At 41.7% G+C, this 27,022-nt stretch overlaps 1 protein-coding gene across 6 annotated transcripts; it reads right to left on the bottom strand.

Annotated features, from left to right (window-relative positions):
- Positions 1-25: 25 nt before the first annotated feature.
- LOC116931522 (neuron navigator 2) lies at positions 26-25,663 on the bottom strand. 6 transcript variants are annotated; one of them, XM_032939106.2, is made up of 26 exons: positions 25,173-25,663; positions 22,801-22,901; positions 14,358-14,475; positions 14,050-14,102; positions 8,432-8,619; positions 8,226-8,338; positions 7,595-7,678; positions 7,452-7,521; positions 7,286-7,383; positions 6,003-7,221; positions 5,451-5,523; positions 5,258-5,358; positions 4,412-5,196; positions 4,058-4,306; positions 3,861-3,972; positions 3,593-3,798; positions 3,374-3,525; positions 3,197-3,280; positions 2,538-3,137; positions 2,330-2,474; positions 1,815-2,256; positions 1,587-1,733; positions 1,255-1,512; positions 777-1,187; positions 625-706; positions 26-530 (listed from the first exon to the last, which is right to left on the bottom strand). In XM_032939106.2, exons 2-26 carry the CDS (start codon positions 22,879-22,881, stop codon positions 411-413), a joined length of 5,991 nt encoding a protein of 1,996 aa, XP_032794997.2. In that variant the 5' UTR covers positions 22,882-22,901; positions 25,173-25,663; the 3' UTR covers positions 26-410. The 6 variants fall into 6 exon arrangements, with proteins under 6 accessions (XP_032794997.2, XP_032794996.2, XP_032794995.2 ...); XM_032939105.2 differs by lacking the exons at positions 22,801-22,901; positions 25,173-25,663 and adding an exon at positions 14,989-15,350 and having other exon boundaries at positions 4,058-4,213; XM_032939104.2 differs by lacking the exons at positions 22,801-22,901; positions 25,173-25,663 and adding an exon at positions 14,989-15,347.
- Between the last annotated feature and the right edge of the window lie 1,359 nt (positions 25,664-27,022).

Here is a 27,022-nt window from a genome sequence, read left to right as displayed (position 1 = left end):
AGGTGTTGGAAGTTTGAGCATGTGAAATGGTACAAAAATGCCGTGTACTGTTTACAAATACAATTACAAACAAGTTTTGCATGGTAAATTCAAAACGAATTGAACGATTATTGAACTGGGAGTTTTATAGCACGTAGTTATTTACTAGTACAAAAATAGGAAATTGAACGGTGGTTTTTAAAAAGCCGCTGGTGTATCGTATGAGTTGTAAGCACAAAATAAATGAAAAAGCTTCTTCAGACACCACGGGGAAATACAGGGGAATTGTTCGCTTCAAAAATTCATGTAACATAAGATAATCTTTTAATAAAAAATAAAAAAAATAAAAATAAAAATTCAGAAGAATAATTTCTATATGCAAAAAGCGTGGCTTAGGAAATTAACTTTGAATTGCAGTTCTTTGGTTACGATTAAACTGAATCTGTCGCCTTCGACTCGGTTGTGCTAGCAATCGATTCGGAACTGTTTTCTGAATTATCCACTGGACTTGGTAAACCAGCTGCTTCTTGTAGTTTCATTAGCATATTAACCTACAAAAGTAGTATCCAGAAGTTATGTCATGGATGGCACTCCTTGTTTGTTTTTGTTTTTTCTTAAAGTTTAATTTCCTTAATCTACACATACCAATGGATCTCGATCCTGGTTGAAAACACTCGTGGAATTCGGTCTCGTTGCAGAATCGTAACCGACATCTTCAGGTCGAAGTCTACAATTAAAAACCGAAATAGCTCAATATAATTGCACGTTAAATATATGCAACTGATCAAAATTATTACCGCATGAGAGCATCGCAGGCACTGCCTTGTGCCCAAGGATACGTGGATAAGATCCACAACGTTGGATCTTCCCAGGCTGCTCGTTTTCCATAAAGCTGGAGTCCTTCTTTGGCTGCGTGCAGCAAATAGGGTGCCAATGTATAATTCCAAAGATCAGTGAACCAAATCTGTGAACATGTCGCGTCAGCTGGAACCTGGAGGAACCAACGTGGACCAATCGTCACGTCCGCTGAATTGTGTGTCTCTAAGAATTTGTTTAAGTGAGTCCAACAACGAGGAATCCATTCGACAACTCGTTCCAATGCTCCGTCACGGGATTTGGCAAGGAGTTGACTCTGAATCAGACGACGGCGTAAGAAACGCTGGACAAGGCCGTGTACGGGTTCCGCATGATTGGCCAGAAGAATCCATCTAAAAGTACAAACAACCCAATTAAACAAGCTTATTCGCTAAACCAATTTCAAGGGGACTCACTCACCGGAAATTGAACTGCAACTGAAGGTGCACCGAGGATTGCGCCATTGGACCAGTCGTACCGATAAGATACGGAAACTTTTGGTTTTCTCGCACCGAATCGAAATGAGAAAGTGGCGAGAAAATCTCACAGAGCGAAGGAGCTAAGTGCAAGTCTTCTAAAATGATGACGCTAGGGATGTCGCTAGTGTTACCAGTCAGCAAAGATTCACATACGTGGCTTAAATATTGCCGAACTTCCTTGCAACTCGAAGCATCAACCCTGATTGTAAAACAATGGTGTGTTAGTATAAACAAGAAGAACACGATGACATACAAGTTGTTTACGACACTTACTTTAGCGTCGTGGTGGACGCTGTGGACGTCGTTGTCTCGTCCTTTTCTATACAGTAATCGGCCAGTTTTCGCGCCAGGTACGACTTGCCCGTTCCAGAAGGTCCACTCAGGATGACTCGTCCGTGTTCGTTAAGCAACGATACGTACCTTAAAAAATCAAACGTTACGATGTTACATGTTAGCAATTGATGGTTGTATCACGGTAATGGGAAACGAACAAAGATTTACCTGCTCAGAATGGGTAACGGTATGAGCGTATCAAGCGCTAGACAAGCTGGCAAATCATAATTCGAACTCTGTTTCACGATTGCTGCGATGAAGTTGCAATCACCCACCAGATAGCCACAGGGTAGCAATTCTGGCGGAGTGGCGACTTCTTCGTCAACGTTTAAAGATCGCACAACTTCTCCAACTCGATAAGAAGTCAGACATTCTTCGTCCAAACCAAGATGAGATTGGGGATCAACCTGTCGCAAATACTCGTTAAAGAGCTTGCAGATTGAATTATCCAGATGATCCCAACGCGTTTTCCCGCTGACAGCTATGTAACCAATCAACCACAAATTAGTAGTCTCCGTTGCCGATTTGCATTCGTCTTCCTTTTGCTTGATATGAAGACGAACTGCGATGGATTTGCTATCCTTGTCATTGTCTAACCCCAGCATCCAATCTGAGGAATGATTAAATGAAAGAATTACTTTGAAGATGGAAATTCTTACAGAGGAATTTCTATTAAAACATACCAGGGACGACAGGTGCTTCATCGGCTGGCGATCGTCGATGGGATTGACGACGATCGACCGTGTGATGAGGTGAAGAGGCAGCCGACTGGTGCTCTACTTGACGATGGAGCCTTTCATTATCTTGTTTCAGTGTAAGCATTTCGTTCTAATGTAAGTAAATAGTTAATAAACTAGACGATAGCTATCGGCAGTATTCAATTAAACATACCCTCATCCTCGAAACCGTCTCTTTAAGAGCCTCCAGTTGATGAGCCGAAGACAATGCTTCGAGACGAATATCAGTCAATACCATATCTTTTTCTCTAAGTTGCTTTTTCAAATCTTGAACAGTCTCTGGAACGGGTATTGATCGATCGGCTTCGCCATCTGGGACGTCGATCGAATGTTGGGGATGAGGATGGTGACTAGCTAACATGGGCGAGGAAGGAGCCGACCAAGTGCTGGCTATTCCGCGTACGGGTCCAGAAGAATCTTCAGAATCAGAGCCAGTGCCCTGACGGAGACCCCCTCCCTGGGGCCGCTTGGAGCGTGAAAATGCTTTCGAAAAGGAGTTACGCAACCAGGACTTTTTCTTTAGTGACGGTGAAGGTGACGGTGAACACGATCCATTGGGCTGAGAAGGCGACAAAGATGACACCGAGCTCATGTTGGTTGTCTGTGACGTCACGCTAGACACTGAATCACTTGATAATTGACGTGACATTGATGACTGATTGGCTTGCGAATCAATTTTTTCTAGTGATCCGGTTTGAACTCCTTGTTTGCGCAACTGATCTATAAACTGACGTAGATCTTGCAGCTCATTTTCCTACAAATCAAATCTTTATTTTCCCAGCATTCCTTCTATCGACGATATTAGGAATTTACCTTGTGTTCAGCCGTCATGGTTAATGATTGCAAGCGACTAGTCATGCTGGCTAAAGACTGCTCAAAGGCAGCAACTACGTGAGCCTGCAAGAATGAAATGAACAAGCAAATCAGTTTCAAAATAAAAGTATCATTATCGAAAAAAACAAAAGAAACAAAACAAAAAACTTCACTTACATTAGTTGACAACTGTCCAGACAATGTGTTCACTTTCTCGTGAGCTTCAGCCAATTCCCGTCTCAACTTGCGGATTTCCGACGCTTGTTTCTCTTCTTGCGATGAATACAGAGAACTGGCTGTCGAAACCAGACTGAGGGATGAGCCATGACCTGTTTAAGGTAACAATTCACGTCAAAACATTGTTGGCATGCGATACACAGAGTAAAAAGAACTCACAGTCTTCTTCCTTGGAATTCATCCTTGAGAGTGATAGAAGAGCGCTGTAGTTGCCAACAGACGACCGGGATGTGGAAGACCCCGCATAGCGATGAGTGCTCGATGGATCTGCACCGTTATCTAACGTCTGATTGCTGAAATTGTTGAGCTCACCCTCTTCGTTACGTTGCAACATAGAAGGATAAACCTTTTCTGACTTGGTTGACCTGCCCAAATGACTAAGTATTATTTCCCAAGACTTTCGAAACACAGAGAATGTATTTCTTACCGGACACTGTTGCTTCGGTTCAACCGAGGACTGGGAGGGTTATTCAACCAAGGAATTTTCGGTCCATGTGCATTTACTGAATCCAAATTGCCGTCTGGATTATCAGTCATATCTATAACAACAAAATGACTACAGTTTAAACACAATACAAAAAAAAACAAAAAAGAAAAACGTTTCATTATATCAAGCAAAAATACCATTGCTGTTCTTTGGATGATATTTGTTCCAGTAGGCCGTGTAAGGCGTATCACTAAGTGATCCGTCCGTATGCATGTTTCTTCCATTGACGACATATTTGATGGATTTGTCCTTGTCGCGCAATTTGTCACCAGACTGAGACGCTCCAGGCGAGTCTAGATTCAAATCCGTTTCTGCATTCAGTTCGCTGACGCCGGCAAACAAATGTGCGGCGAAATTGGCATGCGCTAAACGCTTTTCTTCCATGCCTTCGGTTAGTCGTGCAGAGTCAAGGTTAAAACAATGGAACACCGTTACGACTAATATTAATATATTGAAAGGGTTTGGCTAATAGAAACGTAACTTTTGTTTACCTCGGGCATTCATGTGATTGAAATGGGACTTTGGTAGACTCTGGGTACCGGAGAGTAATAGACGTTCACGGATGTTGTGAGACAGTTGATTAGCAATTGGAGCGGTAAGTGAATAGGACTTGAAACCCGTTTGCTGATTGGCGACTTTCCCATTCGGTGATGCACCAACTGGCAATGCGAATTTCACTCCGCTATTGGATGTTTGATATTCAGAATCGCTGAACGATCCGCAAGGCTGATTGAGCGATGTCTGGACAGAGGTAGGTGGTGCCTTGTACTGGGTCGGCTTTAATGTTCGACCGCTCATATCAGTCTGGGTTCCTCCACTGACTTTCAAACGGGTTTTTGGCCTTTCCAAGCTACGGTTTGAATTGGCTGAAACGCTATTGTCTCGGTGATGTTCTTCCACTAATTTCGGAACCGTCGCCACATTTGCTGTTTTGTAGCCGATTGTCTTTCCGTTAGCGGCGGTCGAATCGTATCGCTTAGAATCCACTCCCGGATAGCCGCCAGTGTTCTTTTTCACGTAGCCAAACGAAGCTGGAACGCCTTTTGCTGGTTGCCGCCTTTCGCTAGACTCACTTTCCGTATACACTTTACTTCGCTTGCCAGACTCGATCGTATTGAGTTTTTTGTGCTCTGTTTTCCGAGGAGAAGGGATTTCCTGTTGCTGCGATCGTGACCGTTCCCTAGGATCACTCTTCCACAGTTCCGTTTGGAACCTTTCTGAGGATGGCAAGCGCCCAGCCTCGATAAACTTCTTCCATTGCGAACTCGATATTTGTCTGCAAACGAGACAAGATGTTATTAATAGATCGTGTCGATAACTACAATAAGCATACGTACTTGTAAGGAGAAGTTTCAGCGACAGCCGGTGGATGACGACGATTCTGAAGCGGCGTTCCATAACCGTTCGGTATGCCCGGATACACCCCATTTTGTTCCATCTGGAAAATATATTTTAAAAAAAACGAGAAAAATCGATAACGAAGTCAACACTAAACGTGTGAACTCAAGCCGATGAAAACATTATTTATACCTTCAAATGAAGTCCATAAACGTCTGTCCAAGGATCTGATATGCCACTCGACAACGAACTGGAGTCGTCGTAACTGTATTCAAATAAAAACGGCGAAGCCCACAAAACGACAAAAAAGATGTGAAATGAATAAAAGAAAAGAACGCGACGTGTGTGCAGCACCCAATGTTATTTCGAGTGATAACCCCACGAGATGCACGCTAGTTGTGCCGATACACACAGGAGCTGCGAAATCTACTGGGGCGATGGTCGAGGGGTTGCAGGCATGCAGCAGCACAGAGGGCGAGGAAATCAATAGCGGCAGCTGCTGCGCGTGCGTTGATGACCACTGTGTTACACCATCAAACAGCTCCGCCTGGTGTTGGATACCCGACCCCCACCATTGACCTCATCATATTACTCGTCTGCCAGTCATTTTACTGCTCTCCATTTACATAATCAATCAAACTTGAAAGGTCTACCGAGTTGATATCCTTTCTAGTTTTTTGCTGCCCCGTGAAATTCGATAACACTTCCACCCATTTCTCACTTGTCATCAAAATTAATGCTCACCTGTCTTCATCTTTATTGCGCTGCGTCACCGCCATATAGTGGAGTTTGCGGGCATAAAGAGACGCACCGCCCTCGGACAAGTAGCCATCGAGCGGATCGGCGTACGAAGTGTTGGCTGCACGTTTTATTGTAGTCGGACTGTCATGAAACGGTTGGTTGGGTGCATTTGGATATTCATGCCGCTTGACGAGGCTCTTGTTTGGCGAAAATATTGTCATAGGTTGAACATTCATCGACTCGTCCTCGTCGTCATCTTGACACTGACTCGTAGCATCACCGTTGACTGTGTCACTTGGGGAAGGATTCTTTTCTAGATCTGTGCCCGTCATGGGAAACACCTTAGCCACAAAACTACTGTTGTTGTTCAAAGACCGGGAACTTTCAGCCTTGCAATCGTCCGGCTGGTCGCTCTCTGATGGTAAGAATTCGGCTCGGTCTGCCAACTTTTCTCGCGGTTGTATTTCTAACTGGTGATTTGCTTGATCAGGAGCGTCAGAAATGTGGCCTGGTTGGTTTTGAGAGCGGGGTAGAATGGGCTGTTGACTACTGGGCTCGTTCGTATCCGCAATCGAAGGAAGACGAATGGTAGGGCTATCCGTGCCGCTGCTGCACTTGACGGCCACTTGACTTGATAACGCAGATTCTTTGTGAGATGCGGCTGAGGAGTTTAACAACAAATTAGAATCGTGAAGCACCGAAGAAGCGGTATCCACAGCAGAGGGTTCTACTATTTCAGACTTGCAACTAGCTTTGTTTGTTGCCATTGGAACCTCTTTGCCATCACCGGGTGTTCTCTCCAAGACGGCCTCTTCCGTCACACTTGGTTTCTTCACAACTTTGGCGGTACCCTTAACGGCAGCTGTCGGCTTAGGTATACCACTGCCACCAGAGCAGAAGGGTTTTGCTGACACGGTTGCTTGTTGTTCGTTCACCTTCATATTGCCAATTTCTTCCGTTTCAGCGACTCTTTTCACTTTGGGCGACAATTTGGGCGAGTTCTTTGCTCGAGTTCTGATACTTCGTTCTTTGGTTCCGTTTTGCACTACAAGAGGATTGGGTATCGTTTTCTTCTGTTGTGGTGGTTGGTCGAATACTGCCAAAGTCGTTAATGGAGCTGCATGACCGTTATTGCTATTGAACGAACTATCTCCCTGCTCTGAACGTCCAGAACTGAAACCGCTTGAGCTAGAAGGCCGTTTTGACAGAGCTGTTGGAATACCTTTAAAAACAACAACATTTCAATGAAACTTGAACTATGCATGACACTTGACAGTTTTACTCACCAACTGATTTGTCGCTAGGTTTGAATAATTTAAATTTGTCAAGCATGGATTGCTTCTGTATTGGATGTGCAACTAAAGGTGTCTTGATTGAATTTATCCTAACACAGAAAGGGTATTAGTTGATAGAGCACATTGTCCTCCTATAAGACAGTAGTTGTCTTGTTACTTTGCTGAAGTGTTGGTTTTGGTTGGAGTGCGTGGTATGAGCGAACTGGTTGAAGAAAGGTTGCCACTTCCTGTTAATTTGGCAGTACAAAATGCAATTAAGGCAATTAAACAAAACAAATGTTAAGAAAATGGTTAAATCACCGGTGCTGCAAAGGCTGGGGCTAGCTGACCGAGAGCTGGCAGCAGATGTTGCAGTGCTGGAAATTGGTCTTAGCTGTGGTGAGCCTGGATAAAACAAAGAAACCATGAAAACTTTGATTCCAACAGGTGGTAGTCGCAAGAGAAATGAATGCAATGCACGGAATGTGCTCAACCAGCAGAAGTAAACAAATAACAACATGTGGTACCTTAAATGAAACCAAAAACCATCACAAATCAGAGTGTTAGCATTCAATAGAAGATACTGGAAGCTTCTTGTGAAGCAACTGCGAAAGAGCAACGGCCCACCGATGCAACAACTCACTGAGTTGATTACATGTTCGCATCAAAACCTTTCTCTCTCACCCTTCGTATCATTTCCGCTGTACTTGACTCAAACACACGAGGGTCAACCCTCACTGCCTCAGGGCTCAGTCCCGACCCTTTTGTTCCGTTTTCCCTTTTCTTTCCCACAGAAAATTAATTACACTTGGTGGAGCTGCCTTCAATGCAATCCAACAGTTTTGTTTTAATTCATCCAACTGATAGTAAGATTGTTTTTCCGGTAAAATTTTTGCCCTCTCCAGACGTCAGTTTCAAATTTCAATTTTCATTCATTTTCGTTTTTCATTACCATAATGCACGCTAGATGGCACTGCGATTTTTGAAATCATTTGCACCTGCCCCGGTCTTTTAACGGGTCCAACCGCCGGAATGGAAGACACGTTCGTTTTGGCAACCGGAATCCTATAATAAAAATATATACAAAGCAAAATCAAAAAAAAAAAAAAAACCTTGCATGACGTATTTATAATTATAGTATTTATTCTGAAATCTTACTTGGCCATTTCTTGCTGCTGCTGCTGTTGTTGATGTTGTAGTTTTTGTTGCTGCTTGTAGCGCGAAAGGGCGAAGAAGACGGTGAGGATTGATTTTAAATTGCCCTGATGGATATCGCTAGCCGTGACGTCGTCCAGTGGAATGCCCAGTGCCGTCAGCAGTCTCAGACAAGTGGCGATATTATCAATCTGTTGTTTCGCAGATGCACGCGGTCAGCGTACCCAGAAACAAAACAAAACAAAAAACAATGGCTCATCAAGTGGACGACCACATGCTCCTTTTCTTCAACATCAACATTTTTTTCCCATCCATTCCATCATCCAACCCAACTCCAGACCTCTACCCCATACGTATATTACGTTAGAACAAATCGGGTAGAAAAAAAAAAAAAAATCTCTAGAAAAATTCTCAAACGTTCACCAAAAGGGGAGGCTAACGAGGGTTGGAAAAAGGGAACAGAAGCGGAGGAGAGAAAAGATAAATGAGTAAGATTACAGACTCTTCTATCCGAAAGTCTCTCACTTCACCAGTGAAATTTCTCCCTTCTTTTTTTTGAAAGCGGTAGCTTTTGTCCTACACTCGCACCAACACTCTACAAGGATATACTCTTTTCACAGTTCTCTAATTTTCTTCACCCCCTCTCTTGGATACACTTTCGCGTGATATTCTCCATCGTCGCAAGAGAGAGAACCTCGTGCTCAAATCTACTTTCGGATGCTGGGCATGGCCCGTCGATGCGCGACCCATCCATTAGAAAGTCACTCAAGTTTTATACTACACATGCAACTAGTAAAATTGGGGGAAAAAAAACAAAACAAAACAAAACAAAAAAAACCAACCCGGATTTAAACCTTCAATCTCTTGTGTGTGTCTTATAATTGACTCGCTTATATCAACAAACGCATAACGGCTGCGGCAGGGCATATAAGCGTCATTTGTCTCTCACCTCATCTTATCTGGATTCTTTTCTCTTCTCTCAACTTTCGAAAAAAAATAAAAAAACAAATACAAATACAAAAAAGGCTGAACTGATAACCGCGTATAGAGGGGAGAAAGAACAGATTGGTTTCCGTGCGAGGAAAGCGAGACGAAAAGAGCGCGGGAAATCTGTAAAAAAATAAATAAATATCAATCTGTATATTATAGTACACTTGTGCGGTTCTGCAATATAATAAACCGTAAGGTACACACAGCAGTTTAATGACTTTTTTTTTTTTTTTTGTTCCCCCACCATCTCGCAAAAGAAATTCCGTGTCCCGCTGAGCCATTCAAGCGCAGGTTACTTCATTTTTTTTTTTTTAACGTTTCCCTGATTACAGCGCACTTCTTTAAAGCAAAGAAGATTGGCAAACAAAAAAAATAGAGCGAGATAACTATAGCCATTTTTCTGTACGGTCGATTCTGCTATGTAATAATAGACGGGGGATTATATTAAAAAAACAAAAAAAACAGGTAAAACTCACGAGAAACTGGATCGCAAGGCCTACATGTAAAAAGAAAACCCCAAGTGGTTAGTGTTGCTACACAGGTAGAGTGGTGGGAGACCGTTAACTCCGGTATGGATGCATTCTTCGTTGTTTACGGCGGACTTGAGCGAGACAATGTGCGACCACTTCCGCTAGCCAATGACCACCATCTTTTTGGAATTGATTTCCGCCTTTTGCTTCACTCTGTTTGCCTATTTTCCCGAACTTTTCGTGATTGACCGCACGAAGGACAAAAATAGCAGCCAACAATGCGAAAATCGTATTACCTGTCCCTTTTTTTTTTTAAGGAAGAAGGGGGGGGGGATAACAACGTTCAAGTAGAGCGCACCGAATGGAATGGCAGTCAACGAAAAATAGAAAAAGAATCACTTTTAATTTTTAATGGCAGAGAAATCACGCTTGGAGCACGCTGTACACAACTGGACTTTAGCTTCGCACCAATGTCAATAAAAGTCACGGACGTAGATAAGAGGCTTCACCCGTTTTGGTCCTCCATGAGATTACACGAGTTTTGCGATACATTATCCTTTTTCTTTCTTATGACACACGGACGTGTTTATGACAGCCAACAAAAACACGTCACTCTACGCTGTTAAAAGGCCCTTTAAAAAAAATAAAAAATTTCTGAATTAAAAGAAAAAAAGCGGCCAACAGGTTGGGATGCCAGTTGTGTACTGACCGCTTTGGTCGGAGCCCCAGCTGATATATTTTTCAAGCGAAAATATGTAATCCACAAGGGCGACTCCTCCCACACGCATAACGTAAGGGGGCGCAGCACTTTCAGGCATTCCCAAACACGCCGGCTTTTTTGCTGCTAGCACTGTCTACTACACATCTAACTATTCCTTCACAAAAGGCCCCATCTAAATGTGTCGATTCAAATCTTCGTTTATGCCGACTTGCGTGTATCCCGATGATCCATCTTCTCCGTAATGGGAAATGAAAACAAACGAATCGATTGCACGTCGATATTGGAAATGATGATGTCAAGACAAGAAAAATAGGATAGTAACACACCATAATAATGATACATTTCAGCCCGCAATAAATTTCGGACGCATCGGTTCGATGGCTATGAAGAATGTGCGATGAACGAAACGCGGGATTGAGAATTATTTTTTATTTTTTTTAATACAGATGCCGCTCGTCCGTTCCGCAGCTTTGAACTTGCCCGCGTTCACACCCGACAGGGCACGCCACCAAGACGGCGATACAAGACATGTGTGTTTGCCATTTCGGGCCAAAGATAGCGCGTGACAAGGAACCCCCGTGACGTTGCATCATCGGCCCATATAAAAACCGTTGCATCGTTCGGGAGAAGCTCAGTGCAGCGTGAAAATCGCGTTTTTACTGCCACCGATCAGGGTCATCCACCCTACAGGTCACCGTATGTTGGTGGCAGCAATTGTGAATCGTCGACTTCTCACGTTTGCACGCGCATCGGTTCCTTTTCTCATTTTTTATTTTTTATTTTTTCGAAATTCTATTTTTATGGACTGCGAAAATGTGCGTCCCCTCCTTTTAGAAAAAGAAAAATTCATTTCGTGTTGGAACTATTCTTGAAACCGTTGAACGCTAGATGGCGTGATTTACGCCCGACCCCGCGTTTAGAATGGAAGACGATACATCGGGAAAGAAATTTCTTTTTCTTTTTTTTTCTTTTATTGCTGTTGGTTCAAAGGATAGACGCGTTCACTCTCCGTGTTTGTCTGCATACATAAAATCCCAGTAAATCTCTTGGGTTTTTTTTTTTTTTTTCCGCAGATAACAGACGAACAAAAAAAAAAAAGAAGAAAAAACCCCATGGCGTGGAATGGCTTCTTTATATCGTGTTCAAACTGGAAAAAAGAATCTAGTACACAGTATCCGCTTTCCTTCTTCACCCCCATCTTGTATTTTCCTCCATGTCTACAAGCAAATAGTGAACGGAGATCGTCGCTACTGATGTGAAAGGCGATAGAAGATCGATGATCCGACCTCGGCGACGTTTGTAATAATACAAAAAAATAAAATAAAATGAAATAAAATAAAAATAAACTTGTACTCGAAAATCAACTACTGTTCCTCCTTATAGTTTATGGCCTGTATATATTCCCCGCTACATATAAGAGGCCGGCAATTTTGACTTAAAAAAACAAAAAACAACTCACGTTCATCATTTTCAATTAAAGGGGAAACAAGCGGAATGAGTTTATGTATCCGATAATTCCTGCCTTTGAAGCCTAACGTGAGTGGTTCGGGATTTTCACACGAGAGTCAGCGAGAATATTTTCAAAGGCCCATCAGTCGCCAGCATAAAACTATCAAGTGAAACAATCGAATATGTTAAGATAAAGGGCCTATAAATCGTCTCAATAGAGCCATTTGAAAGAAGGGAAAAGAAAAAGAGACAAGGCTCTTGGAAGTGGACAGGACCACTGGCTGTGGGTACAGCAAGGCGCCGCTGTCGGGAGCGGGAGACGCTCGACGGGTGGCTATAAATTGCACGGCCGCAAACCGGCGAGTGCCGTGCTCTTGTATATCGAGAGAAAGCAGCCGCGCTTCGTATATATATATAAATGGATTCACGACTATGCATTAGCGGTGGCCGCATACTGCAAAAGGGGAAATATCTACACACATGTGTGTGTTCCCCGCTATAGCGTGAATACGTTCAAAGACGCACCGCATCGCGGTAATCGAGCTCGAGTGTCTTTTCTAATCTAGCCGATAATCTAATCGCGTTTTTTTTATCTAGAACGGAGATCAGCGCTTAACGAGTTGGAACGAATTATTTCAAAAAGCCGCACAAGGCACCATAGGAATTGCATTAATAATTATTTGATGTAAAATATATAATACTCTATAACTAAAGAATAAAATTTAAAAAAAAAAAGGCGATGAAAACTAAGGATGATAAGTGCGCGAGGTTAACGGGTAGAAATTTCGTTCGATAGCGCGGGAAAATGTTCGAATCTTAGACTCGCCTTTTATAATGGAGATTCTCATTAACGAATGGGGCATCGCATTAAAAGTTCCCAATCAGGGATTCACAAAAAAAAAAAACGAGGGATAGAAATTTACAAATGTTTGCCGCATCATGCGTTTCATGATCGTAAAAAAAGAAGAGGACGACCTTAAGAGCCTTCTTAAAAAAAAAAAACAATTTCCTCCGGGGCATCTATTACACAGTACAGCAGATACATTAGTAGTAAGCTGATGGGAAAATAAGTGAGTTTCTTTCTCTCCATTTTATTTGATTTTTTTTTTTTATATATTAGACACATTTCTTGTTACGTTTCCTTTCTGAATTTTCGTCGGTTTGAGAGAGAAGGGCGGAGGGTTTTCTCGATTGTTAATTCGCGGCGGAAATGAAGAAGAAAATTGCTGTTTATAAAAGTAAAATAAATCTGGAACCACGCAGAGAGATTCTTTTGAGTTTCACAATGAATCTGTGACAAAAGTGTATACAGGTAGAAAATCAACAATCAACTCCAATTTGGATTTCATTTCCATTAGCGCATTCAACTAATTAACGAGTATAATACGTGGGGCTACAGACCGGATGTCACTTCGTTCCGCCGGATTATATATCACTTTCCAAAAAAGATGAGTCAGCTAGAAATCTTGCCCTTTAAATTTTTCGTGCCTTTTTGTTTGTTGCTTTACATTTTTTTGAATGGGAATGTATATAGGATGTAACTTGTCCTGATGTTTTGTTTTTTTATAGCATTAGTTTTTACAACACTTTGGAAAATAATAGGACAGAGCCTCTCGCCATGAAGCCACCGCATTATTGAATTTTTGTGTCTTGTCAATAAAAATGTTGAAAGGAAGGTGGAAAAAAAAAAACCGATTGAATTCAGATATGCAGCCCAACAGCTTCGTTATTTGTGGTTGGTCTATTGTTTTGAAATAGAATAGCCCTTCGCTTGCCGTGTTCTCAATTTCTATAATGGCGAAAGACCTTGTACATATATACGCAATTCAATAGCCATCGTTTGGGCACGTGATTCAATTTGACCTCAATCTGAAATGCATGAAAGCTTCTTCTTTTGTTACGTTTCCGACTCGTGTCTACGGCCATCATTGAAAGTGGGACCCAAACAAACTATATTTCACAAGGTGATTCTAAACACATTTTTGACTCACCATTTGCGATGCATTTTTGGGCTTGCGGTTGACGTCCGGTAATTTCTGATTGGCTAGAAAATGAATGGACGATTAGCTAATTAGCATCTGATGAGGGGTGATGATTTGATGATGGATAGCCCCATTTCCACCCCATTTCTTATATTGAACTGATGAATAGCTAATTATTTATTTACATTACGACGTACATCAAGATGGATGACCCTCCCCTTTGTCTATGTTTATTCTTTCTTTATTTTTTTTTATAATAGTAAATTAAAAATTATGAATGGATTTGTGTTAACCCTCATGCGCGTTGCCAAACTTACCGACAGCTTCAATGACGTCGGCCAGGATAACTCCGTCGGTGACATCGTTAGGCAAATCCTGTATGCGTCTCTTGGATTTGACCTTTTCCAGGTAATGATTGGCCCAGTCGGTGTAGATCTGTCATCGCCAAGAGAAACAAAAAAAAAAAATGCGTTAGTCGTGTACGCTTATTTTTTGCTTGACATAATCATAATGATGCAGCTGTTTCCGTAAATAGCCAATGTTTATTTGGAATGTTGCACTATCTATGACAAACACCCTGCCTTTTATTTTTTTCAATTCCCTCCCCTAGTTACACATAATTGGTTCCTGTGCATCGTATAACAGACTATACAACAGGATATGCTTATTATATATATACAAAACATCGAGAAAAAAAATGATGAATGGAATTTTTCAAACAGATGCAAGAGGGCGTGATGTTGCGGAACGGTATGCGACGGTGGCCTGCAAGAAAACATGTGGCCAACAGATGAGCCATCAGTCACGCCTAAATATCTGCATATTCTTCTTTTTTAATGCGCTTTAGCCCTAAGTCGGAAGTTCATTTGCATACGCATCGACTCGCAACCGGAAATGCGTTGAGTTTAAATGATCTTTTGCCCGACGACATGAACGTCAATACCATACCTGCGTGATGCATTTGTTTTGCGGAGACTCTGCCGCTTTAGCGACCGCGCACGAATTCTTGATCGATTGTTGTCGTTTTTGCTGGTGCGGACGCAGCGGAGAGCAAAGATTCTCGTCGGAATCCCACGTCCGAAGACACGCCATCCCTCGATGGCGATACTCTTTCGCAGAGATGAGCATATCACATTTTTTTTCTTTTCTTTTTAATCACGCAAAGAGCGATCCGTCTTATGTTGATTGCGCGCAAGAAAAGAAGATTCGATGGTTGTTGCGAGCACGAACTAATTGGATTAGCACTTGAACAGATTTACGATACACACCAAAGTTTCTTTGATGGAGTAGAATTCAATCAACTTCGCAAGATGGACAATGCGCATGAAAGAAAAAAGGGGGTAGACACAATAACAACAACAACAAAAAGAAGTTCACGATAGTCTTCGGCCGTGGTGGATGGTCAGTAGCAACTGGGGAGTAGTTCCCATATCATTTACTTTCAACGGGGCGCGCTATTGTAGAATCAACTTTCTCCCCTACTTCTTTCCTTCGAATTGTTGTCTTATCGAAATAAAAAAACAGGAGGAAAGATGTAGTGGCCAATCAAATAGAAAATTCTCTTGTTTTTTTTTGTTTTTTTTTTTCTTCTTTCTTTTTCACTTTAGGTAACAATCATCGATAGAGCGTGAGAGAGGGAGAGGGAGGGAGGAATTGGCTAGTTGCCCGCACGATCACGTCCAATAAAACAGCTGATTTTCTTGGAATAGAACAGCAGGTCGTTCGTTTTGGAAATGATTTCCAATGAAATGGCAAATGCATTCGACGCACAGAAAACAACCGGATGCATCACAGAGCATCACTCAACAAATCACTGCTGTTATCCTGCTGATAAAGACACCGTGACGTGTATAATTTTAAAATAAAAAGGGAGGGGGGGTTGGAATCAAAAGATGGCCGTTGGTGCGGAACTTCTTTGCGGTGTGCGAACGAAATTGAAGAAAAAGGACAACCGAAGCGGTTAGAAGATGAAGAGAAACTAAAAAAGAAAATAGAAAGAACAAATTCCTTGGTGCACTAACAGGAGGATTTTCTTTCTTCCAGCATCTATTTCTCCCTGTGTGTATCCGTTTCCCTCTTTTTTTTCCCGTGTCGTATATACACAGAAGCAATAGAACAAGGAGGAGGGTGAAAAAAAAAAGAAGAAGAACCTGATAGCAAAAATACAAGGAGACAGCCGCACAGTAAATCCTCTTCTATATTTAGATTTTTGTTTTTAAAGGGAGATATGGCAGGGGGGAGGGTATATAGACAATAATACGAGCGCATTGGGATTAACTTAGGAAAAGCGAAACTCGGAAGCTGTTATTCTCTCATCGCACAGTTCTTGAGGACTTGTCAAACTGATTCATTTTGTTTTGTTTTTTTTCGTTTTGATGGCTTTAAATGTCCTCCCTTGTGTATGTAATGAACGCAACAGCAGCTCCAATTAAGCATTTGTTTTCCATGCGTTCAAATTTTGTGTGTGTTGAAGGTGTCAGACGCAGATGCTATTGGAATTAGCGACGCACCCCTCATCGTTGGTTCATTTTCATCACACACGTATGCATTTATCCACGCCCTTTTTCTTTTCCTGCAACGCCTCCAGAAATTATAACCCCCCACCTCCTTGATCAAAGATCATTAGCTCAACATCGTGCCTCACGTCTTACGCATTTTAAAGTTTACTCGGATGTTATAAATGGAAAAGAGAAGCCAAGAAATTAAGTGCCATTCCAGCTGTCGTCCTTCATCAAATATCAACCGTATCGACTTCTTCTTTTTACATCGCAACTTCCGTTGCTCGTATTTCCGGATCGTTTGATATTCTCCCTTTTTTTCTGAAATTGACTGACGAAAAAAATAGGGAAAATCGATACGCGTTTGACTGAAATAAGCTATCCCTTTTTAAATATGTATTTTTAACGTCATGAATAACGACGTGTGCGTGCGTAATCTATACGATGAAAATGTTTAATGACGAAAGTATAAAACGAGGAGAGGACACACAAAATAGGGATGTATCAAGAAGGGGATTACCACACAGCCCTTTTTTGCGACTCCCGCGGCTGCAATATGTCCCGTGAAAAAATAAGTGCGTGCGCCATGTAATGTAAACCCAGAAGAAGAAAAAGAAAAAAAGGTACATACATTATATTGTAAATATAATACGAAGGTTTTCTTTTTTTGCTCCGTCTGCGTGTTTGTGTTGTCTATATATACAAGAGCGTTACTGGTGAAGGAGGGAAGGTCATCGGAGACTTTTAGAAAAATATACCAAAAGTCCCGGAGTGCGTATAGAGCAGCGACCCCCCCCCCCCTAAAAAAAGAGGAGGAAAAGTAAATAATGGACGGGAAGAGAGCGACGGAGGGGAAGAAGAAAGTCGGGCACACAGGGGAGAGAGAGCGAGAGAGGATGTGTGTGTGTACGTAATAAGAGAAAAAGTGCTGGAGGAGTTATAGTGTGGGGTGGAGGGGGGAAGAAAGCGTCTTAAAGCAGGTCTTGTACACATCATCCGAAGAGGTGATGTATGGTAACCAATGGCAACTCCTTCAATTGCTAATGCCTTTTTTTATCCTTCATTTTTCAAATATTTGCCTCTATTTTATATATATTTTTTTTGAAGCACCTATGGAGCAGGCCATCACAATGTAAACAAGATGTGACTCCATTTTTGGAAGAAAAAAAAATGTAGTAGATTGTCTGCTGTAATACAACAATTGAATCATCGCGTGTAACACATTCTTATATGGCGACGTGCATCAGATTACACATCCAAACCAATAACTCTCGTCTGAAAAACAAAACACAGAAGGGAACGCTATCGTGGAAAACACACGATAGCGTGACACGCCATTCTTCTGAATAAAGAAGAGGGAAAAATTGAAAAGGCAGTGGGGCCACACACACACACACACACACACACAAAATGCAATTCTTTTTATATTGGTCTACTTGTCTTTCTCCTTCTTTTCAAAAAGCAAATATAGAGTCTATCAGCTCGTGTTTGTCTTGGAACGGAGGCTCGAAATCAAACGAAGGGGTGTGACGGACGGTTTCCCGCTTTCATCCCTCCCCCTATAGACGAGGGGTGAACTGTGGGGGTGAAGGGAATAAATTGAAAAGGATCGATCCGTTTCAGCCTTTTTGAAAATCGCCTCACATTCGTCGAAGAGATCAGAAATCGTTTGAAATCGGGAAGCAAAAAAAAAGAAAAAAGCAGCAGCCGGAAGGCACGATGAATCACGATAGAGGTGGACATCGTTGCCAAGTCGTTGACGCAGAGGAAAATATCACGCCTTTTTCGATAGCCAGCCTTGTGTGCGTGTGTAATCATCGACAACATCAAGCAATAAGACCATTGATGAAAAGGGGGGGGGGCCGTTTGGTTATATTGCGCACAAATAAAAATAAAACCTATGGATCGGTCCGCGCTATAATAATAAGTCTCTCTCTCTTCGCCTTTCTCTATCCGTGGAGGGGGGAACAAAAACACCAAACGATAACATATAAAAATAAAGAAAAATAAAAAATAAGAAATAAGATTTTATGAGCCCGTTGACGCCCGGGTCAAGTTGATATGACCATTTTTGATGTCTCACCATCGATTTCTCTTCAGCGGCGTTCAAACGCGCAATGACTCGTGTTAACGCCGTAAATCCCGTACAGCTCAATTTACAGTTTTGCACGAGGAAAAAAATTCAAACCAAAATCAGTTTCTTTTTTTAAAGAAATCCCCCCCCCCCATCCACTCGGATATAAAACAACGGGACATTATTTAAAAATAATCCAATCACCAAAAGCCGAGAGTGAAATCGATTTTTGATGCAGGCAATCGACCAGTGGACAAACAACAAACGCGTGATCGCATCTATTTCGTGATGCCACTATGCGACGATAATAAACAATCGAAATCATCAGATTTATCTATACGAGGTCTTTAAACATGTCGTCATCTTTAAAAAAAAAAAAAAATCAATCACCCCCAAAAACTCTACAACTGATAACAGAAAAAAAACAAACTTGAAACTCACGCAACAAACGTAGAGGGCAATCTATACAATGCGTATAAAATAAAAGCACTGCCTAGCACATATACATAGAGGGAGATTGAACGGCGGCTGTGTTTGTAAAATAGACGTGAGGCGTGTTGTCGGTGCACATCACGTTCAACGCAACTCAATAAAGTTCTCCGGGAACTATCGCAGCAAATACGACGGTCATTGCACAGCAGAAGAATGTAGATAAAAGTTTCCTCTTTTCCCTCCAGCTCCGACGCTTGTATAAAGAGACACGTGCTGGAACTCTTCTTTTCAGCTGATGTCAGCCCGTCTTCCTCATAGAAATCTCCCCCCATCTTCTTCGTTTCTTGGCCGTCTCTTCTTATTTTTTTCTTTTCACTAATAGTCAAACATTTTCTCTCTTTCGCGTGTTATGCGTTCGCACTGATGAACAAGTCTGCTCCGCATGTGCCGTCTCTAACCCCCGCGTATGTTCCCTTTCCGGCTGGATCATTTTTGTTCCCTATAGCTGGCCTTTTTGGACTCTTTGTTTCTCATTTCGAAAATGAGCATAGAGACGCTCTTCTGTTATTTCGGGGGGGAGGCTTAGCGAGTATATTGAGCGCAGACGAAGGTAGGGGGGCGAAAACAAGGCTATTGGTTTACTCAAATGAAATCGGAAGAAGCTAAAGACGTTTTTCTAAACATGACGAATGGATGAAAAAGTAAGGCCACCTGGTGTGTGGCAGAAAAAAAAAGGCCGACCAAGGGTGGCAGGAATAATAATTTGTCTACCACGCAAATAGTATAATGTTTATTTAACCCCCCCCACCTTTTCAAAGTCATCTAACCCACCAAGCGAACCCAACTGGCATATTCGAACGCTGGGAGGCCGTCGTTGAGGTCTGGCTTTCACAAATATTAGTCTTTGACATTCAATTTTATATAGTATAAGCGAAATGATTTGCCCCATTCGATTTACATATACACACGCCTGGGGATGATCCATCAATTTATGGCGACATTGAAACCTCATCAAGCTAAAATGTCATTCGATTGGTGTAAAGGTAAATATGGACTGTGCTGCGCATGGACTTAAACCTGCTCGGCGGATCAAGTTCCCAACCGAAAATGAGACAGGTCTTATTTGTGTGTGTGTTTGTGTGTGTGTAAGACTGCATCAAATGGGGAGAGGGCTGTGCGTTGTCCAGGGCAATCTCCATCGAGGGTGCTGTATGGATGACTGATTTAGTTTCATCTCTTATCTATACACGACGCTGTACGATGTTTTCGTGTGTATAAACACAACGGGAAAAGATTTTCGACTCCCCTCTCCTATATGGCTCCGCGTGATCAAACAAAAACAACGACCCACTCTCATTAAGATCTGACATTCTGATTGCCCTGGGTAATCTCTGATGTCGTGGGGTATTTTTCCAGGCCTCCCTCCATCAAACGTATAATTTTTGTTTAAAAAAAAAATGATATGTAAAAATTGTTTAGAAGCGCTCGTCTTCTTGCATCTTTTGAAACAAAAAATAATTCGTTATCATCTAAAACATTTATTTAAAAAACAAAAAACCTGCTGACTCGAGAAATATGGCCACCTTCTATTTTCTTTTTCGATTGAATACCCCCCATCACGATTTTTTTTTCTTTACATCGTCAGATAAACAGCGGCCATAAGTTTCCGCTGAATTTTTCCAAGAATTTCTTTCTTGAAAAAATCAGTCGGGACATTTTCAATAGGAAAAAAACAATTTTTGGCGGAGCCTTTTGAAAAAAGGGAAATAAAAATGTCGGTTGATGGATCGGGGACGTGTGATGCCCCAATCCACCGTGAGATAAGAAACGTTCTTTGTCAACGGACTATACAATTCGAAAGAGGGCATATCTCGTGAAATGTTGATAGAGAACCGTTGCTGATTGTGACAACAGTAGGAGAGAGGGGAGACCCGTTGACAGGGCTAACACACGGCGTTCACGGTGTGCGTGCGTGTGTGTGTGTGTTATTGACATTGTTACGTTATACGCTCTCACATACCTTACATACATGCGACCTTTGATCATTTGAAACTGGTGGGTGTAAGCTATTCAACTGTACTGGCTGATCTTGATTGAAATGTTTTCCGCATACAATGGCCGTCCACATTCAACTTTCCGTGGACGAACTTTTGAACGCGAGGTGTTGATTTTCTCACCTCTAAATAAAGAGAAAATTCCCTTCACACGTCATCGTTGACTGGCCCTTTGCGCTGCTGACAGGAGACACGTGAATTTCTTACCCCTCAGTTCGAAGTGTGTTGCATTTCGAATTCAACCCCCTCGGCTTTCATTAGCATTTCATGCGTGGAAAAAAGGCAAGTTACGTGCAAAAACGAGGGGTGACGGACAAGATCCAATCAAAGGGATGAAAGGCTAGGGTCTCTTCGATGCATCTTCCATCTCGTTCTATATAACCCACTTCACCCTCCTGCGATACACATATCCCTCTAGAAAAAGAGAGCCTTCCTTCCCTTTTAACATAAACCCCTTTATCCCAGCACACGTCGCTTCTGGCAGTGATGGACTTTTGATTCTTATCGATTTTTTTTTCCTTCAGAAAATCATTTTTTTCTTCAAGATTTGATGACCACATCACACACACAAAAAAGATGACAATCTTTCGAAACATCAGATACGTAAATATTATATATATCTGACAATCGTGCCTTGTTACATAATAAGAGCCTTATTATTGCGCACGGTACAATGCATTCCACTCGGTTTTGCTTAATAGAGCGGATGATCCTTTTCTTTTTCTCATCACATAGGTAAGGGGCTTATGCTGATGGCCTACTGGTATTAAGAAAGAAGTTGGAGCCCACCAACATGCAAGTACGACACGTCTAGTGCATTACGATCCATCCATTTATGATGACGGAAGGGGGCAGAGGATGAGGGGGATCTTGACAACAAAAAAAAAGGGACCCTACCCCAAGAAAATGAGGTAACAATAGACCTGAAGTATATATAGAAAAAAAAAAGAAGAGACTGATGAACTGTGTTGCAATAGGAGTATCCCCCCTCTCTGTCAAATGTCTCCAAAAGGCTTTTTTTTTTCTTTTTCATACGTAACCATAGCGACAATAGGAGCTCATTACTCTTCTTGTGCGATGCCTCCAATGGCCGAAACCAAAGAAAAATAAATGTCCAACGCAATCTTGGTTAAAGGTGTATATAGCCTACATCAATATGTTATAGCCTATGGGGCTCGTGCCATTAGAGGTTTTGTGCACCCCCCCTTGTCTATATATAGGAATATATAGAGGCTTTAATAGGTTGACATCTATTTCCAACCCCTCTCTGTATTTCTCGATGACGATTGATTGCGCCACTCGCCCTCCCCCCCTTCAATTCACCATCTAATGTAGCGGCACAGTAGACACAACATGGAACAATCTTTCCTTTGCATTATTTGTCCTCCATTCGTTCCATCCACCCCTCGTTTCTCTCTCTTGCCCCCCTTTTCATTCGAAAGTTCCAGGTTGCCCGACTGCACGGATACCGTGATTAGACTAATTGGATTATTGCCAACTTAATTGTGCGACTCGTATTGCGCTAGCAAAATTGCGCTGACGAGCAGAATTTAGAAAGAAATGTCAAACGATTCGTTACGATGAATGTCTTAAATTAGCGTCGATAGATGTCAGTTGAACAGCATCATCATTAAATGAGCTTTTGAGAAACATATTTACTGTTATTTATCAGACAGTTTTAGACAATGAAAATGTCGCTTACCTGTGTGGTCTCGCTGGGCGTGTATTTACGGGGCGGTCGTAAATGTCCACCGCTTCCCTGCGTCGTCCCTTGTGTCATCATCTTCGGTTAACTCGGCACACCTGCATTTTTTTTTTTTTTTGTGATTGTCCAAAAGAAGAAGGGACACAACAAGAGAAATATAATCAGTGAACTGCCATCAAATGGACATAAATTATTTGTCTGTAATATAATCATAAATCTATGGATTGTATGGGCATATGTCACATCTAGCGGAAATGAACATCAACTAGCTTCCGTACACGTCGACAACATCGCCCCTATATAGAAAGGGAAAAAACAAAACAAAAAAAGGATCTACGCAAAAAAAATAAAAATTCGAATTTTTTAATATTTAAATTTGAATATGCACAGAATAAAAATATGCTTTAGGGCGTTGCAGTTGGAAGGTAAATTTTGTTATTTTTTCAGTTTGGGTCCGGTATACATAAAACGGACATTCCAAACCCAACGTTTGTTGTTGTTGTTGTTGGAAACGACCTTGCTGTAACCATCCCTCAGACTCTCTCTCTCTCGCCTTTACCATGCACTCAAGAAATGTTAGAGATTTAAAAAAAAAAAAAAAGGAATCTTGAGGAACTTTCACTCGTTCTCGCTTGGCCGCCGTAGATTAGACATCGTTGTGTGCCTTACCGGGCAAGCATCACGAAAAAAAAAAATCTCTGTGGAAGCGATTTTTTTTTCTTTGCGATGGACCGAGTCGACCGTGGTCTCTTACCACCCGTGAATTACATTCACCTATTTCCTTTTATGGCCTTCTTTTTCGTTTTTTTTTTTTTCTTTCTTCCCAATCCATCCCGATTTTTTCAATATGCTCTTTTTTCTTTCTTCTTCGAACCTACTGCATTCCATTAATAATAAAGCTTGTTTTTTTCTATACACTAAGATTCCATTTAATAATAATAAAAAAAAAAAGCTTTTAGCGCGTTTTGACGTTTAAACGGTTTGAATTTTCGCGCCTTTTTCGTGTTCTAAATGGCAATAGATCGTGAACCATCGTCACGAATTTCCACCGTGTGTACACACCATCCATCATTCCATATATCAAGAATGGACCAATTTGCCGAGAGATAGTTGAATACCAAGATATCTTGACGGGGCCGTGTATCACCGCATTTTTTTAAAATGAATAGATTTGAAAAAATAAAAAGAGAAAATGCGCATACATCAAACACACACGACGCTTCTTCTTACACGCAGAAGGCGTGTGCAATGCTGGTGCAATGTTCATTTTCTTTTTCAATGAATTGATTTTTTCCCCAAAGTTGCAAACGAAACGAGCGGCTTGAACGTTAGACGCGCACTTAACGGTTTACTGATGGACGTTGTTATGTGGGAAAAGGTGCGAGGTGCGGGACTTTTGTTGTCAAAAAAAAAAGAAAGAAAAAAAGACGCCAGAATGGATGATGATGGAAGCACAACACAATCGTATAAATCCTTCCATTAACGCCCCGCAAGTTGTTCGTGACTACACATATATGACATTACTACCCGGTATATGGATCGAGTGTCATACATTTAAAGAAAATTCTTATTTCTAAATGGCCGCCTTCAAAAGAAATCACTTTGCGTCAGTCCCTTTTTTTTTTAAGCCCGTCAGTATGTCCCTCGCTTCAATCCCTATGAGAACCAGGACATTTGCATGTACGCTTCTTTTAGAAGAGTTCAAAATAAAAGCATCACCTTTAAATAGGATCGCTTTATTCCTTTCAAAAGAAGCATTTTTTTTTGTTTTTTATGGACGGCGAAATTCCCCTTCAAAAGAGCTTTTCTAATAAGTCTTTAAAGATGAAACTACAGAGCTACCTATAGGATGCAAATGAACCGTATCAACCTCGTAATCGTCGCATCGCATGATGCACCCACCACCGCAAACCGCCGATTGGTGGCACGCACGCACGCGTCACTTGGGGTTTGTTCAGATGGGAACGCACCGATGAAAAACGTCCAATGAATGGCCATACCATTCCTATTTTTGTGAAAAAGAATTTTTAGTTCTCGAACTGGAAGTTGCTTGTTACATTCAAACGCGATGTTTGATGTTGTAGAAATTATATTACCATGAATAGATAAGTCATTTTTTGGAAGACAAGAAAAAACCGGAATGTTTGTGCACGCCAATGCCACTTTCTAACTGGACGCGAGGTGACATGCAAACTAACGAGTGATCTTTTGTTCTTCACCATTTCTAGAGCGAACTGCGAGCAACAAGACAGGCATGCATTTTCGAAATTCTCAAATCAAATGAAATCTAATGAAAACGTCTAGACAACGTTCATATTTTTTCACGATTATTACGATGATAGGGCAATTTCTTGCCCTCGTTGTCGTACCTGTTGCCACGACTGGGCGAGATGAAGATGATTCCGATAAAATAATTGCATGGCGAACGGACACAAGACCCTCAGGCCGTCAATTGTTCCTTTTTCTCTCTTTTTTTTCAATTGTTCAGCAGTCTCTTGATTACACAATGTTGTCCACCCTCTTGGCCAAGAACAGCAAGTCCAAGGATTTGGCACTGACTCTTTCCAGTTACTGTCTTATTTAGACGCACCAATTTAGTCAACAAACATTCACGATAAACTTCGGCCACGGCTTTAGTTGGTATTTATTTTTGTTTCAAAAAAAGAAAGGGAACTCTCGAAGAGCAGCCACACGAACGTCTGACCACACGAGTCACTGGGTAAATATACAGTCGTCTGCTCTTCGCGAGCACGCGACACACACTGAAGTGGCAGCCCTCACGAGCAACCCTAGACGTTCTTACTAACACGCCAAGACTCTCGTGAACCGTGGTTGCTCACTGCAAGTATTCCCCTTGTTGTGTGCATAGGTTCGTAAGTGACTCACGAGACAGTGTGTGTGTGTGGGAGTTTTCACGTTGGAGAGGCGCGCTAGCGCAGTGGTGTATCTGAAGAAACGCCATCTGTGGGATATCGGTGGCACTAGACTTCGAAAAATGGAACTGGTGTTTAAAGTCCCGAGGGTGGAGTACGCGCCAGGTGATGTGCTTTTAATGAATCAAAAGTCGTTTTTGTTGTCGATGAAAAATTTTATGCTGTTGTGGGGAGGCAGTGAAACAAAGAGTCGGGAGGGAGGGGTGATAAAATAAGCGATTTATAGCGGACCAGAAAGTCAGGGCGCGTGTTTTGAAATCATTATGAGAGGAGGAGAAGTCGCTTTCCAACAGAGTCACAATGGTGCATCGGTTTTCCAGCGTGATGAAACCTTTTGTTTTTCATCTTTTGACTTGTAAATCAAAAAAGACTTTCGTCATTTGCGTTAGCGCATTTTTCTTCGTTTTTCTTGTTTCTGGATTGTTGTTTTTTTTAACGACCACATTCGAATATTTTTGTTTCAAAAATAAAAGATTTTCATTCTTTTTTCTTTCTTGATTTATTCTTCGTGTGCACATACATTTCTCCAGCTGCTACGCGCATAGTTTTGTTTCTTTTTCTGTTTTGGGGGCAGCAGCAGGATCACGACATTGTCATAAACAATGGCGAGCGAGAATAAAACGGGTTACTCCTACCACTGTGTATATAGACAAGAGCTACAGTAATCGTATACGTACGTGCAAACGATGCAAGGGCCGGGAACAGGAATGGCGAACGAAATGAACACATCATTTTTCTGCTAGGCTAAAGTATGTGTACATGGCATTTTTGTCTAATGCGTTTTTCTGAGAGGCAAAAACAAATATGTACACAATAAAGAAAAGGATTTCCTCATTTAAGCTCACTTGAAAGTGGAGCCGCCACCTATAAAATGCCCACAAATTATTATATCACCATACCTGTGGATAAAAATATTGGAAAGTTGAACTGCCCACCTATGTCTTAAGAAGGTTTTAAAAGTAGAAGGGCAAGAGGATTTTGAAAGAAAAAATAAATGTAGACTCTGGCGGGATTCGAACCCGGGCCTTCCTAAACCATCCTCTGTGTTTTTGCGATACATGAAAAATCACCTTGATTGTAGTCAATGAGATAAGGTTTTTACTACATTTGCGTATTATTTCCACCTTTTAATTCTCCCTTTTTTCACACCTTCCTCCTTGAACGTCCTTGCCACACTTTCATAAAAAATTCGTTATCCTTGAATCTTTTCGAAATGGGTTGACCATCTCATCCAAACGAAGGTCAGTTGTGATGTGTCATTTGTCACGTCACAACTGATTCCCTGC

Source organism: Daphnia magna, linkage group LG10 (assembly GCF_020631705.1).
Source record: "Daphnia magna isolate NIES linkage group LG10, ASM2063170v1.1, whole genome shotgun sequence".
Lineage (NCBI taxonomy): Eukaryota > Metazoa > Arthropoda > Branchiopoda > Diplostraca > Daphniidae > Daphnia > Daphnia magna.
Note: the sequence above shows the minus strand (reverse complement) of the source record. Positions and strands in the feature narration are given on the sequence as shown.

What these genes read in the sequence shown, in the direction of transcription:
- LOC116931522 (XM_032939104.2), bottom strand. Translation starts at nt 15,168, where the DNA reads ATGCTCATCTCTGCGAAAGAGTATCGCCATCGAGGGATGGCGTGTCTT. An exon ending in CCAAAAATGCATCGCAAATG is followed by an intron (nt 8,620 to 14,049) that starts GTGAGTCAAAAA and finishes GCGAAACAACAG; the next exon opens with ATTGATAATATCGCCACTTG. An exon ending in TCATCCAAAGAACAGCAATG is followed by an intron (nt 3,973 to 4,057) that starts GTATTTTTGCTT and finishes TTGTTGTTATAG; the next exon opens with ATATGACTGATAATCCAGAC.